General features: G+C 40.0%; 1 protein-coding gene across 1 annotated transcript in view; it reads right to left on the bottom strand.

Annotated features, from left to right (window-relative positions):
- The window catches only part of DDIAS (DNA damage induced apoptosis suppressor), a 28,515-nt gene that overhangs the window by 7,335 nt on the left and 6,280 nt on the right, over positions 1 to 14,900 (bottom strand). The window contains exon 2 of the mRNA XM_055119707.1: positions 1,079 to 1,207. Within this exon, the coding sequence (XP_054975682.1) occupies positions 1,079 to 1,191 (113 nt within the window). The 5' untranslated portion in view covers positions 1,192 to 1,207. The remainder of the gene's footprint in view (positions 1 to 1,078; positions 1,208 to 14,900) is intronic.

Raw genomic sequence — 14,900 nt, 5'->3', positions numbered from 1 at the left:
GAACAGAGTTGAATATCCTGACATTGACCCTCAAATATATAATCACCTAATCTTTGATAAAGGAGCAAGAAGTATAAAGTGGAGCAAGAAAAGTCTCTTCAACAAGTAGTTCTGGGAAAACTGGGCAGCTGTAGGTAAAAATAAGAACTAAGACCTCTTTCTAACACAAAACACAAAAGTCAGATGGAGTGGGAGAGGGAGAAGGAGAGAGAGAGAAGAAAGAGAAAGAGAAGTGCCTGCCATAGAGGCAGGGCGGGGAGGGAAACTGGGACCATTGGTGGAGGGAAATGTACACTGGTAAAGGGATGAGTGTTGGAACATTATATGACTGAAACCCAATCATGAACAACTTTGTAACTGTGTATATCACTGTGGTTCAATAATAATAATAATAATAATAATAATAGTAGTAGTAAAAACCTAAACAACTCCCATACTACTTGGAAGTAGTATGGAACAGCCCAGAAATGGGCTGTTATTTTCGGAGGAGTGTAGTTTCTGGGCCATACCTGATAGTACATAAGAACTCTGTAACCAATGGTTGCTCCTGGCAAGGATCGAGGAATTATATGTAGTGCTGGGGCTTGAAATAAGGTGGGCCATAGGCAAAGCAACCATCTTAATCCTTGCATTATCTATTTGGTCCCTAAGGATTTAAAAAAAAAATTCTAAATCTTTTTACTTTGGGCTGCATCCAGCAGTGATCAGGGGCTATTCCTGGTTCTGCACTACGGGATCATTCCTGGCAGGCCTCAGGGATCCAAAACAGGTTGGTAATGTGCAAGGCCTGGCCACTATACTATCTCTCTGGCCCCTAAGTTCTATATTTTCTCTTCAAAGCACTGTTAATTTGGAAATGTCCCTCAAGTAATAGAACATTATTAGTCAACTGTTATATTATATCCCTACCACCACAAAATTTTTTTTAAAAAAAGAAAGAAAAGGGGGGTTAAAAAGAAAATCAATGAGAGCTAAAACCTAGTATGCAAAATTTAGTTCTACCTAACTTGTCTTTGAATTTTAGGAAATCAGTAGTGTATAGTGGATTTTCTCTAATGTGTATATGTTTCACTTTTACCTGTTGGAGACTAGGATTATCCGAGAGAGGCATTTCTGACATGATGGATATATAAAACTTGAATTTTGGAGAGCAAGAACTGAGGCAAGAATAAACTTTCTTCTGCTGCTCATGTGTTCACACTGTGGCCTATAAAACAGAACAGTCAATGGGTTAAATGGTAAATCTTTAATTGCACATATATAACTGGTTTCTTAAGGAAACTACCTCCTTTGTAAAGTTAAGGGATGACTGTTTGCTACAGTGACAATGTATTAAGAACCCGAAATTTTGGTCATAAGAAAAAGCAATAAATGCAATTTGCTGTTTCATGATGGATGTAGTATCATGCTGAGTGAAATGAATCGAAAGAGGGAGACACGAAATGATCTCACTCATATATGTGATGTAAAAAATCATAGTAGGGGAATAACTAAAACCCAAAGGCAATAGAAACAATGAGAAAGAAAACTGGTCCTTAGTAGGAAGCTTGCCACTGGGGGTGGGGGGAGGGGAAGTGGGAGAGGTTATGGAAGGACAACTATGAGAAGTGGTCACTCTGGACAAAGACTAGGAATTGAAAGGAGGTAAAGTGACATGCATATAAATGAAACATTTATATATGTCACTGATCCATTCTTATAGTGAGCACAGAAGGAAAAACAACAACTGATCTTGCCAAATTCTTAGTTGTTCTGGTACTCTTAGGTATACATAACCAGTAGAGCTGTACCCAAAGCAAGTACATGTTTTATTTATTTATTTATTTATTTATTTATTTGAATCACTGTGAGATACACTTAAAAAGCTTTCATGTTTGAGTTTCAGTCATACAATGATCAAATACCCATCCCTCCACCATTGCACATTTTCCACCACCAATATCCCCAGTATCCCCCCATCTCACCCCTCCCCCTGTCTATATAGCAGAAAATTTCCCTCATATTCTCGTTCTACTTTTGGGCATTATGGTTTGCAATATAGATACTGAGAGGCTACCATGTTTGGTCCTTTATCTACTTTCAGCACACATCTCCCATCCCGGGAGATCCCTTGAACCATCATTGACTTGATGATCCCTTCTCTATTCCAACGGCAAAGCAAGTACATATTACTTAATTTGACTGGCATCTTAACTTGCATGGCACTGTTTAAAGACAAGGGTATGTGACTGAGTACACAAGGGGAAGAAGGCAGAAAGGAAAAAGAAAACCATTACTAGTGCTGACCTCAAGTTCTTTGCTAATGCAGTAACTGATGGAATGTATGCCAGCAAAGGTATCTGTGAAGTGCAGTTTGATGTAGGATATAATATGGCAGTGTACAAACATTTGTGAGCTAAGGGAGAGAAAATAGGCCAAGTTACCTCCTGAAAATGCTGCTCTGGCCATGTTAAAAATCTTAACAGAATTAAGTTTCCATTCCATACAATGTCTTGGGTCATCTGATCCCACCTTCTTGAACTCATTTTATACTGTTCTCCTGTCCTTCAACCCACAGTCTTCTTTCTACGTCAGACATACCCACTGATTTTTTTGCTCACGTTTCTCTTTACCTAAATGCCTCTATTCTTCAGACAGCTGGTTCATCCTCACCTGCTCTATCTCAAGTTGACATTTCCTCCCTTTTACCTATTTATTTTGGCTTTTGGGCTACACCCTGCCATACTCAGGAGATATTGCTGGCTCTGCACTCAGAAACCATGCCTGACAGGGGCAGGGGACCATATGCTAGGGATTGAATCCAGATCGGCTGCATGCAGGGCAAGCACCCTACCTGCTGGATTATTTCCCTGAGCCCCTTCCCTTCCTTTTAGTTTCTAGGAAATCACACATTTTATTCCAGCATGGTACTGAATAAGCTCATGACATATGTAACATATATGTCATTCTACATATTCATTTTTTTGTTTGTTCTATTCCTACTAGTCAAGTATTTTTATAAAAAGACTGGTCAATCTTGAGTTATACTATGTCCCCAGTGCTTAGAACACATTAAAATTCTCAATAAACATTCATTTAATTAAAATACTGCTAAATCTTCTAATTTAAGAACAAGTTTATAAGCGTAGTTAATTACTATACAAGTGGAATTTTCCTTTTTGATTTAATGCACCTCCCCTGTTCCCAAAGCAATTTTTTACTAAAAGAGGATGCTATTTTGTTAAGATAGACTAACCTACAGTCTATATTACTGCACTTCTATAGTCTCACCAGTTGTCTTTGTTGATTTTCTTTTTTCTTTTGGTTTTTGGATCACACCTGGCAATGCTCGGGGCTTATTCCTGGCTTTGCACTCACGGACATTCCTAGTGAGACTTGGGGAATCATCTGGCTTGCTAGGGACTGAACCTCAGTCAGCTGCTTGCAAGGTAAGCACCCTACTCATTGTACTATCTCTCCAGTTTCTGTCCATTTTATTTGCTGGTTTTATTCTCCCTAATGTTCTTTCTCTCTCAGTTCTCTTACTCACTTTTTATATGGCAGCAATTTATGCTAATGGGAACATAATAATAATAATAATAACAATAATAATAATACTGAGTTGTATTCACTCTCCCTTCCCTCAAAGGTCCCCTATCACAAGTTTCCTATTTCTACTCTTCCCTGTCTAGAATGTTTTTTCACCTCAAGGCTGCTGTTTATTTTTCTTTAAGGCACTTCTGGGGAGAGGGGCTGAGGATGATGAAAAAGGGAAGTAATCAGGTACACCAGTAATGTGGGGGAGTGGGATAAACATAGATACAAAATACAGAGTCAACAATGAAAACATGCTAATCAAACTACAACCACCCAAAATATGTGCCCCAAAAGGTGGCAGGCTTTTGTGGGGTGGGCGTGGGGGACTCAGATTGGAGGGAACTTGAGAACACTGGTTTGGAGGAAGTTGACACTAGTGGTGGGAATTCTGCTAAAACATTAGATGTCTAAAACTCAGCTATCAATAACTTTGTAAACCATAATTAAGTTAAAAAAGTTGTTTAAAAATAATCCCCATCACCAGAGAACCTGCTTCCATCACTTCCCACCTGGCCCTGTAAGTTCAGTTCTGTAGCTAGAATCTTCAGTTCCAGTGAGTTTGACCATTATTTTTCTTAACTCTATTTCTTTTTCATCCCACATATGGGAACTTGAACTAGGAGATGTGGAATGACTGGAAATAAACATATTGTACAAATTCTCTAGGAAACATCCCCAGATTAGGTGACCCTATTTATTATCACTGTCTGTACTACATTATCTATTTATTAAATTTTTTTTCTTTTTTGCTTTTTGGGTCATACCTGGTATTGCTCAGATATTTCTCTTACTTCTGGCTCTGCACTCAGGAACCACGCCTGCAGTGCTTGGGGGACCATATGAGAAGCTGGGAAGTGAACCCTGTCAGCCACGTGCAAGGCAAACACTCAACCCACTCTACTATCGTTCTGACCCTGACTATACAGTAATAATCTGTTTGACATACTCATGTTTTTTAGAAACCAAGGTAAGATTCTAGGAGAGCCTTGTTATAATCCCAGTGTCACTTAAAAAAACTGTCAGTCTGACTCCTGCTATTAATCTTGTGTTTCCTAAACTAGCTTTGTCCATATGCCATTAAATATACATTCTTTTTTTTTCCCCACTCCCCATTAAATATACATTCTTTTACCAAATTATAAAATACTCTTGTGTATACCTGAGAGTACTGAGTCTGAATGCCCTGTTTGGCTAGGGCTTCGATGACTGCTTCAGTCTCAACAGAATCAAAGGCCTTTTGTAAATCAATGAATGTTAGACAGAGCGGCATCTTGAATTCTTGCAAAACCTCAAAGAGCTTGGACACCTTGTGGGTATGGATGAGCATGCTGAATCCTTTTCGGAACCTGGCTTGCTGGCATGGTTGTCCTTCGTCTAGTGTTCTGCCAATTTTATTCAGGATGACTCGAGTGAATAACTTGTAGATGATGGAAAATAGGCAGATCCAATTGCCGATAGTTGCTGATGTCCTGGATGTCTCCCTTCTTGTACAACAGGACTGGTTTTCCATTGGGAGGAACTTTGCATTTGGACAGGTAGAATGTGAAGAGCAGAGTCAGTGTATTGATGAGTACTGGCAGCAGATTCTTCAGGTGTTCAGGTCTGACCTTGTTTGGACTGGGTGCTTGCTGTATGCTTCTTTACTGATGAAATGGCATGTCGGATTTCGGAAGGGAGAACGCTGGGAACGACATATCCATCCCATGGAATTTGGTATGTAGGCTATCAAAGAGATCCAGTAGAAGTCATGGATAATCTTCTCCATTGCCCTTCTGGAAGATGTGATAGATCCATCAGGATGTTGGAGGGCAATCATCTTGGTCTTATAGTTGGCGAAGGACAGGCAGGTGTTGCGAATACTTTTCCCAGCTTCTGCCGCATTGGCCAACACTGCTGCTCTTCTCCCTTTGAGGTCTTCCTTTATTGCTTCTCTTCACAGCTTTGCGAGCTTGGACATTAGCTTGTGATTGCTTAAGGCTCGTGTCAAACCACGTTGGCGAATGAGTTTGAGAGGTTCCAAAGACAGGCATCTGCTTGTGCCTTTCCCACTCTCGGCATTCCTTGAACAGTCATGGAGGCGCTGAACCAGTCGATCGTATTTCTTGTCAATGTTGTCAACGATGGCATCTTCCCATGTTGCCGTAATAGTGCCAAAGAGCTCCCAGTTGGTGGTCGTTCTGGGAGTTCTCTTCTTAAACTTTGCAGCCTTTTCTCTACTTACTCTGTGAAGTAGAATTTACACAAAGGAGACGGTGGTCCGATCCCATTTGGAATTTTGGGACAACCGCGACACAAGCCAGGCAAAACCTTCAATTGAATTTGATGTGGTCAATTTCGTTGTGGAACTGTCCACCGGGAGATTCCCATGTCCAATGTTTAGATTTGGCCTTCTGGAACTGCGAATTACCATGGACGGTCTTGGTCAACATGATGAACTCAGACAGTCTCTCACCCTGTTTGTTCCATTCTATGCTATGGGTCCCGATGTGAAGTTCTTTGGATGACCTTTTAGGTCCTATCTTGGCATTAAAATCACCGACAATGATCTTATAGAAGGTGTGGTCTTCTTTATAGAACTTCTCCAGCTCCATGTAGAACTTCTCAATTTCTTCTTTGTCGTAGTTGGACTTTGGTGCATAGACGGTGAAGATAGAAAGTACCGGCAACAAGCCACATCTATTCAAACTTAAGCATCCAATTCGGGTTGTTACGCATTTGAACGAATCAATGCTCATGGCCAAGTTCATGTTGACAAGGACACCGACACAACCAATGCCTCTACTGTTGCATGTTCCGAGGAAGAGTTCTTCTTCAGTGTCAGAAACGGTGTGATGTGTTTGATGCCTTCTCATCTTGGTCACTCCAATGACGTCGTACTTATCTTCTGGGCTTGCACCATCAGGTCCTCAATGGATGCTTCCAATGTTAGCATACGTGCATTAGAAGTGCAAACAGTCATTTTAGTCAGACTTCTTTGTCAAGACCCTAAATGAACGGTTTGAGGCTCTTCGTGTTCCTGGAGTGAGCAGACACCATTGGGCTACATTAGGACACAACAGCAATGAATGGAGATGTTGCTGGCATCTGCTTGAGCAAACTAATGAACAACGGGATAACAAGTGATACAAGTGATACCTGACAGTGGACATTATATAGCACCTTATTGAAACTTTAATTATCTGCAGCTTATCCTCAACTCTTTTTTTCTTCATGTTGTCATACTGTGAGCAGTCTCGGGCTCTAAAAATACAATTTTATATCCTACAATTATATGGCCATCCAACTATTACTATATCAAAATTTTCAGGAATTAAATCATTAGCATTTAGGATACTATGTTATGTATTGTGGGGAAACAAAAATAACATATTTTCTGTCCTAAGAAACATTTGCTGTTTAGGGGTCCTGATGATAACTCAGTTGTAGACCACTGTGGCCCGAATCTGTGTTAGATGCCTGGCACTGCTCCATGTGCTGAGCACCATCCCAGCACTGCCAACTGTGATACCTGATGCCAGAAGAAGTATGTGGCTTCTGGCACACTGCAAGACTAAGCAAGCATTATTGGTGGAGTATATATGTCCTGGCTAGCACTATAACCAAAGTGAGCAGTACAGCCACATATGACATCATTAGTCAGTGCAGCACCAATCAACATCTAGAGGAGGAGATGTTTAGTGTTGAACTGGGCAGACAACTCATCAACAAATGAAAAACTTATGTAAGCAGAAGTATATAGAAATTAATTTCTAAATTATTTGTGTAAGCACCTAGTTGCTTTTAATTTTTCAGTTCATGCCTTTAAAATTAATTTTTTACTTATAATTACTTTTTTTGGAGTTTTAAAAAATTTATTTATTTTTAATTAGTGAATCACTGTGAGGGTACAGTTACAGATTTATACATTTTTGTGCTCATGTTTCCCTCATACAAAGTTCGAGAACCCATTCCTTCACCAGTGCCCATTCTCCACCACCAGTAAACCCAGCATCCCTTCCACCCTCCCCAATCCCATCTCCCCCCACCCCACCCTGCCACTGTGGCAGGGCATTCCCTTCTGTTCTCTCTCTCTAATTAGGTGTTGTGGTTTGCAATAAAGGTGTTGAGTGGCCACTGTGTTCAGTCTCTAGCCCACATTCAGCCCGCATCACCCTCCCTCCGCATGGCCTCCGACCACATTATACTTGGTGATCCCTTCTCTGAGTTGCCCTCTCCCCAAAATGTGAGGCCAGCCTCCAAACCATGGAGTCAACCTCCTGGTACTTATTTCTACTATCCTTGGGTGTTAGTCTCCCACTCTGTTATTCTATATTCCACAGATGAGTGCAATCTTTCTATATCTGTCTCTCTCTGACTCATTTCACTCAGCATGAAACTTTCCATGCCGATCCACTTATATGCAAAATTCATGACCTCCTTTTTTCTAACAGCTATATAGTATTCCACTGTATAGATGTACCAAAGTTTCTTCAACCAGTCATCCGTTCTAGGGCACTCGGGTTTTTTCCAGATTTTGGCTATTGTAAACAGTGCTGCGATGAACATATAAGTGCAGATGTCGTTTCGACTATACTTTTTTGCTTCTCTGGGATATATTCCCAGCAGTGATATTGCTGGGTCAAATGGCAGCTCAATTTCTAATTTTTTGAGAATCGTCCATATTGTTTTCCAAAAGGGCTGAACCAGTCGGCATTCCCACCAGCAGTGTAGAAGGGTCCCTTTCTCCCCACATCCTCTCCAACAGTGGTTGCTTTTGTTCTTTTGGATGTGTGCCAGTCTCTGTGGTGTGAGGTGGTATTTCATGGTTGTTTTGATCTGCATCTCCCTGATGATTAGTGATGTAGAGCACTTTTTCATGTGCCTTTTGGCCATTCGTATCTCCTCCTTGGGAAAGTTTCTGTTCATTTCTTCGGCCCATTTTCTGATGGGGTTGGATGTTTTCTTCTTGTAGAGTTCAACCAGTGCTTTATATACCATTGATATCAATCCCTTATCTGATGGGTATTGTGTAAATATCCTTTCCCATTCTGTAGATAGTCTTTGATAATTACTTTTTAAATTATGATTTAGGTTACACGGATACAATAATGGCAATGATTATGGTATTGGTGTATAAAGTACTACACGCCACTACCACAAAAGTGCTGAAGACCTTTCACTACTGTTCATATGCCACTACTTTATTCCCTTCATTCAATTTGTTAATCTCAGTTTTGTAATATACAAGGTTCAAAGGTTTGAACATTCATCATTCCACACTGTCTATTCCCTTGTTTTGTCTAACTGCAATATTTTCAGTTGGTCAAACTGTCTTTATTTTAGGGTTTATTGCCCTCTAATGGATCAAATAAGTATGTATGGAAAACCATAACTTGGAAAACTTCAGAACTAAAACAAGAAATGTTAACAAACTTTTATTAGTTTTTTAACCTGCCATTTGAAGCCAAGCAAATGAAAAAAACCCAACCATTCATTATCTGGGAGGAACATAAAAGTTTTAATATCGTTTTAAGAAATGACTATTAAGTGTTGCTGGCAAAACTGGACAGCTACATGCAAAAAAATGGGCTTAGACCTCTCCCTAATAACATGCAAAAAAGTCAGATCAAAATGGATAAAAGAGCTCAATATCAGACTAGAATCCATAAGGTACACTGAAGAAAATATCAGCAAAATCCTCTACGATATTGAAGCTAAAGGTATCTCCAAAGATGAAACACCACTGACCAAACAAGTGGAAGCAAAGATAAACAAATGGGACTATATTAAATAAAGCTTCTCTCACCCCCCTCCCGACCCCCCCCATGTAATCCCATCAATGGCCAACATCCAGAGACTACAAAATCAAGCTTCCAGAAGCTCTCACAGCCGCTCTGCGCCCACTCGACAACTAGTTCTCCCTGGCAAGCTACCGAGTTTCCTGCCTGCACGGAAGAGCCTGGCAAGCTCCCTGTGGCATATTCATATGCCAAACACAGTAACAATGATGGGTCTCATTCTCCCGACCCTGAAAGAGACTCTAATGCGGCACCGTTGGGAAGGTGGAGTAAAGAGAGGCTACTAAAATCTCAGGGATAGGATGAATGGAGATGTTACTGGGCCCGCTTGAGCAAATCAAGGATCAACGGGACGACAGTGATACAGTGATACCCTTCTGATAAGGGGTTAATATCAAAGGTATAGAAGGCACTGGTTGAATTCTACAAAAAAAAAAATATTCAATCCCATCAGAAAATGGGATGACGAAATGAAGAGAAATTTTCTCAAAATTTTGAATTTCAAAAGAAATTCAAATAGATAAGAGGTACATGGAAAAAATGTTCTTCTTCACTAATCATAAGGGAGATACAGATCAAAACGATAAGATATCTCATACCACAGAGACTGGCACACATTCAAAAGAACAAGAGCAACCAGTGCTGGTGTGGATATAGGGAGAAAGGGTCTCTCCTTCATTGTTGGTGGGAATGCAGACTGATCCAGCCTTTTTGGAAAATATGGCATTCCTCAAAAAACTAGAAATGGAGCTCCCCTTTGACCCAGCAATACCACTTCTGGGAATATGCCCTGGCCCCCCCCAAACACACATGAGAAACACCATCTGCACTCTTATGTTCATTGCAGTACTATTCACCATAGCCAGAGCCTGGAAACAACCTGAGTGTTCAAGAACAGACGACTGGATAAAGAAACTATGGCACATCTACACAATGGAATATTATGCATCTGTCAGGAAAATGAAGTCATAAATCTGCCTATAAATGAATGGAAATGGAGAGCATCATGCTAAGTGAAATGAGTCAAAAGTAGAGGGACAGATACAGAATGACTGCATTCATTTGTGATATTAAAAATAATATATAGTCGCAAACTAATATCTATGGCCAGGGAAAACAGGTGCTAGGAGGACTGGTCAATGGTTGGAACTAACTACAAGTGTGTGTGGGGCTGAGGGTAGATAAGATAGAGAAGACACCAGTATGACAATAATAGCAGGGAATGATCATGCTGGACAAGATCTGTGTTAAAAGCAGATAAAGGGATATTCTTTTTTTTTTTTTTTTGCTTTTGCTTTTTTTCTGGGTCACACCCAGCGATGCACAGGCGTTACTCCTGGCTCTGCACTCAGGAATTACTCCTGGCGTTGCTGGGGGACCATATGGGATGCTGGGAATTGAACCCGGGTTGGCCGAGTTCAAGGCAAATGCCCTACCCGCTGTGCTATCACTCCAGCCCCAAAGGGATATTCTTGATAGCCTTTCAGTACCAAATCCCAAAGAGGAAGGAGGGAGAGAGGAGGGGGGAGAGAGGGAGTGGGAGGGAGAGAGACAGAGACAGAGACAGAAAAACAGAGAGAGGGAGAGAGAAGGAGAGAGAGAGAGAGAGAGAGAGAGAGAGAGAGAGAGAGAGAGAGAGAGAGAGAGAGAGAGGGTGGGAGGGTGGGGAGGGGAAAGTGCCTTTCATAGAGACAGGCACGGGTTGGGGGGTGATGGGAGAGAACCTGGGGACACTGGTGTTGGGAAATGTACACTGGTGGAGAGATGGGTCTTGGAATACTGTATGACTGAAATCCACTCATGAGCAGCTTTGTAAAGGTCTATCTCACAGTGATTCAATAAAGTAAAAAAAAAAAAAATGACAGTTGTTCCTGTTGCTGTTTTCATAGTATTTCCTATGTGACACTTGACATCTAGCTATGGTTTCCCCACAGCCTAATGTATGGTCTGAATTCATGTTTGTTGAATAACTGAACAAAGCATCAAACAAGAGTAGATACTTAAAACAGGAAGATTTAATGATAACTTGGGAGAAATTTCATGTGTGGTGTCTCCAGCAATTTCTTCTCAACTGTACTGGGGAGGATGGTAAAATATTTTATTTCTTTCAGCTCCATCACATTCAGCAAACCATATCCTAGTTAACAAAGCTCACTATACTTATCAATTAATTTTTATGTATTGCTAAGTGGTGTTGGGAATAATATAAGCCATAGATAAAATAGTCAAGGTCTCTAACTAGTTATTACACCCAATGCAAGAAAAAATTAATAAACCAATCATATAAAAAAGTTCGCTGAAATTGTAGTAAATACCATAAAGGAAACGTACAATTCCTTCATCCACTTTTCATACCTACCAAGAGATTCTCAAATTTAGTGCACATCAAAATCAGTCAGTTTGATAAAATATGTATTTCTAAGTCCAAGTTCCAAAGTTAGATTAAATGTAGCATGAGGACCTTGAACCCGTGAGGCTCACAAGGTAAAGGTCCTCATGCTAACAAGTTCCCAGGTAACAATTATTTTGTCCAAACTTGGAAACCACTGGCCTAGCCACTGAAGGTGACTAATGGTGAACACCTGTGATTAATGCTGTTATTGTTAAATCATCAAGTCCGGAGGCACTCCAAGTATCTTGCAGGTCACTTTGTAATTATCTGCTCGTTTCTATTACCAGGCAAATTTTTAGCTAGATCATTATAAAGTTCTTAGAAGAATCTTATAAGCATCTTATTAAACAACCTATAAATACCCATGCCCATATACACATGTAATATTTTTCTCTTTCAGAAAGTTAGAATAATCGGACCATCTTAGAAAATTTTAGAGTAACTCTTACAGTTTGATAAGGGAGAAAAAATTAAATATTTAATATGGAATGGCATATAGAAAGGGTAAAGATTAGAGAAGTCTAATGTGTGGATTCTATTTTATTTATTTGTGTCACACCCAGAGTGGCTCAGAGTTTATTTCTGGCAGGCTTTGGGAGGGCGAAGGATCAAACCCAGGTTGGCCACATGGATGTCAAGCATCCTATCCACTGTACTATCATTCCAGTTCTGAATGAATGAGTCCTATTTTAAGAAAGCTTATGGACCCCAGAGACCTAAGTGGCTGGCACCTGCCTGCAAGATGGAGGTAGATGGTATGGGGCCTCTACCCATGGGAGGTAGCCCAAGTCTAGTGGCCTGCATATTACCCCTTCAACACAGGAAAACACTGGATCTCTGCATGTGGTAACCTGAACCTCCATCTTGAGCTACATGCAGGCCTAGAACAATGGGGGAAAAAAAAAAGGAATTCAGCTTTATCAGTGGACAGTGACAAAAAAAAAAAATCTAAGATCTTCAATTACATCAGATCTTTCTAAAATGCCTGAATAAAATTTAATAACAATCCTCTCAAAGCTAAATGATCTGAAAAAATAATTTGAACAGGGAATTTATAACCTTGAAGAGAGTGATGGGAAAAATGGAAGAAACCATTCAAGTAGAACTGAAGGAGCTAAAGACTACAGAACCAAGTCTCAGCAACTGAACTAAGGAAAATGAAAATCTAATCAGTGACCTTGAAGACAAGATACACAACACCATCAATTAAAAAAGAGATAATAGCAGAGTGGGATAAAAAGAACTTTACATCCAATTTTCTACAAAATAGATGGAATGGGAAGACATCGTGTTAAATAAAGCCAGAAAAAGAAGGCCAAGCACAGGATGATATCACTTATATGTAGTATTTGAAGTAACTAGATGAGGAAATGCAATGGTGTAAAGTGGGGATGTCTAGATCACCTTTGGCTCCGAACAGAGGGACAAGGAAAGAAATAGAGTGAAGATGACAGGGAGAAGATGAGAAGCAATGGGGAGGGGTCAAGGGGATTCAGGTACATCGGTGGTGTCAAGGAATTATAGAGCTAAATATCCAAACTACAGAGTTAACAACAATGAAATTGCAAGATCCAAACTCTAATCACCAAACATAAAAGAGGCGGGGGTGAGGGAAGGATAGGAGAGGGAGCCTGGGAACACTAGTAGAGGGAAGTTGACACAGCTTGCTGGATCAGTGATGGAACACTGTATGTCAAAAACCCAACTATAAATAACTTTGTAACTCTCAGTGTTACATAATAATAATAAAATAATAATAAAAAAAGAAAACAAAACAAAAAAAAGAATTTAAGAGATATGGTTGATAATATCAGAAAGAAAAAAACTCAGAATTATAGAAATTTTAGAAGGAACAAGGAAAGGGGCTAGCTGAAGAAATAATAACCGAGAATTCCCCCAATCTGAGGAGACACACTGATTCACAAGGCTCAACAAGTGTGGAATCAAAATAAAGCCAAACATAAAAACACCATTCTATAGAATGACTGCATTCATTTGTGAGATATAGTATATATGTATATATATATATATATATATATAAAATGAGATTAATATCCAAGGCAGGGGAAAGTAGGGACCAGGAGGTCTGGTCAATGGTTGGAAGCTTGCCACAAGATTGGGGGGGGGGGCAGGGTGCAAAAGGCAGTTAGGATAAAGCGATAATATGACAGTAATAGATGGAAATGATCGTTTTGGATAGGAACTGAGTGTTGAAAGTAGGTAAAGGGATATATCTGACAATATTTCAGTATTTATATTGCAAATCATAAGGCCCAGAATGGGGGGGGAAGGGGGAGGGGGAGAGAGAGAGAGAGAGAGAGAGAGAGAGAGAGAGAGAGAGAGAGAGAGAGAGAGAGAGAGAGAGAGAGAGAGAGATAGAGAAGTGCTTTCATAGAGGCAGGTGGATGGGGAGCAGGAAAAATGGGGATACTGGTATTGGGAAATGTACACTGGTGAAGGGATGGGTGTTAGAACATTATATGAAAGAAACCTAATCATGAACAACTTTGCAACTGTGTATCTCACTGAGATTCCATAAAAAGAAAAGATGGATCAGTAAATAAAACTCAATTTTCCATTGCTCACAAGAGACCCACTCAATTCCTACAGAAGACAAGGCTCAAAATGAAACGTGAAAAAATAATCATATAGCCTAATGTAAACCTGAAGAAAAAAAACAGGCACAGTCATATTTTCTACCAAAGAATTAAAGAAAGTTAAACGAGATAGGGACAGACATTGCATACTGATTAGGAACCAACAGATCAAGAATACTTAACTCATTGATACATAAGGACCAAAGGGGCAGCAAGGTTTATAAAGCAATTGCTAATACAATGGAGCATATACACAGATGGCAAATCAATAGTAGTGGGAGAATTAATATCCTACTCTTATCACTGGACAGATCAACCAGACAGAACACCAAAAAACAAGAGCCCAAAATGAGGAATTGGAAGAATGGGGATTAAATAAAGATGTCTAGGACTGTCCATCTTTCAAACGAATGTAACACACACTCTTTTCCAGTGCACACAAAATATTCTGTAGGTAGATCACATTCCGGGGCACAAGTTCAGTGTATAAAAAGTTACAAAAAGGGAATCATATCAAATATATCTTTTCAGACCACGATGCCATGAAAGTAGAGATTC

Source organism: Sorex araneus, chromosome X (genome assembly GCF_027595985.1).
Source record: "Sorex araneus isolate mSorAra2 chromosome X, mSorAra2.pri, whole genome shotgun sequence".
In the NCBI taxonomy this organism is placed as follows: Eukaryota; Metazoa; Chordata; class Mammalia; order Eulipotyphla; family Soricidae; genus Sorex; species Sorex araneus.
This window is presented reverse-complemented; position numbering and strand designations above follow the sequence as displayed.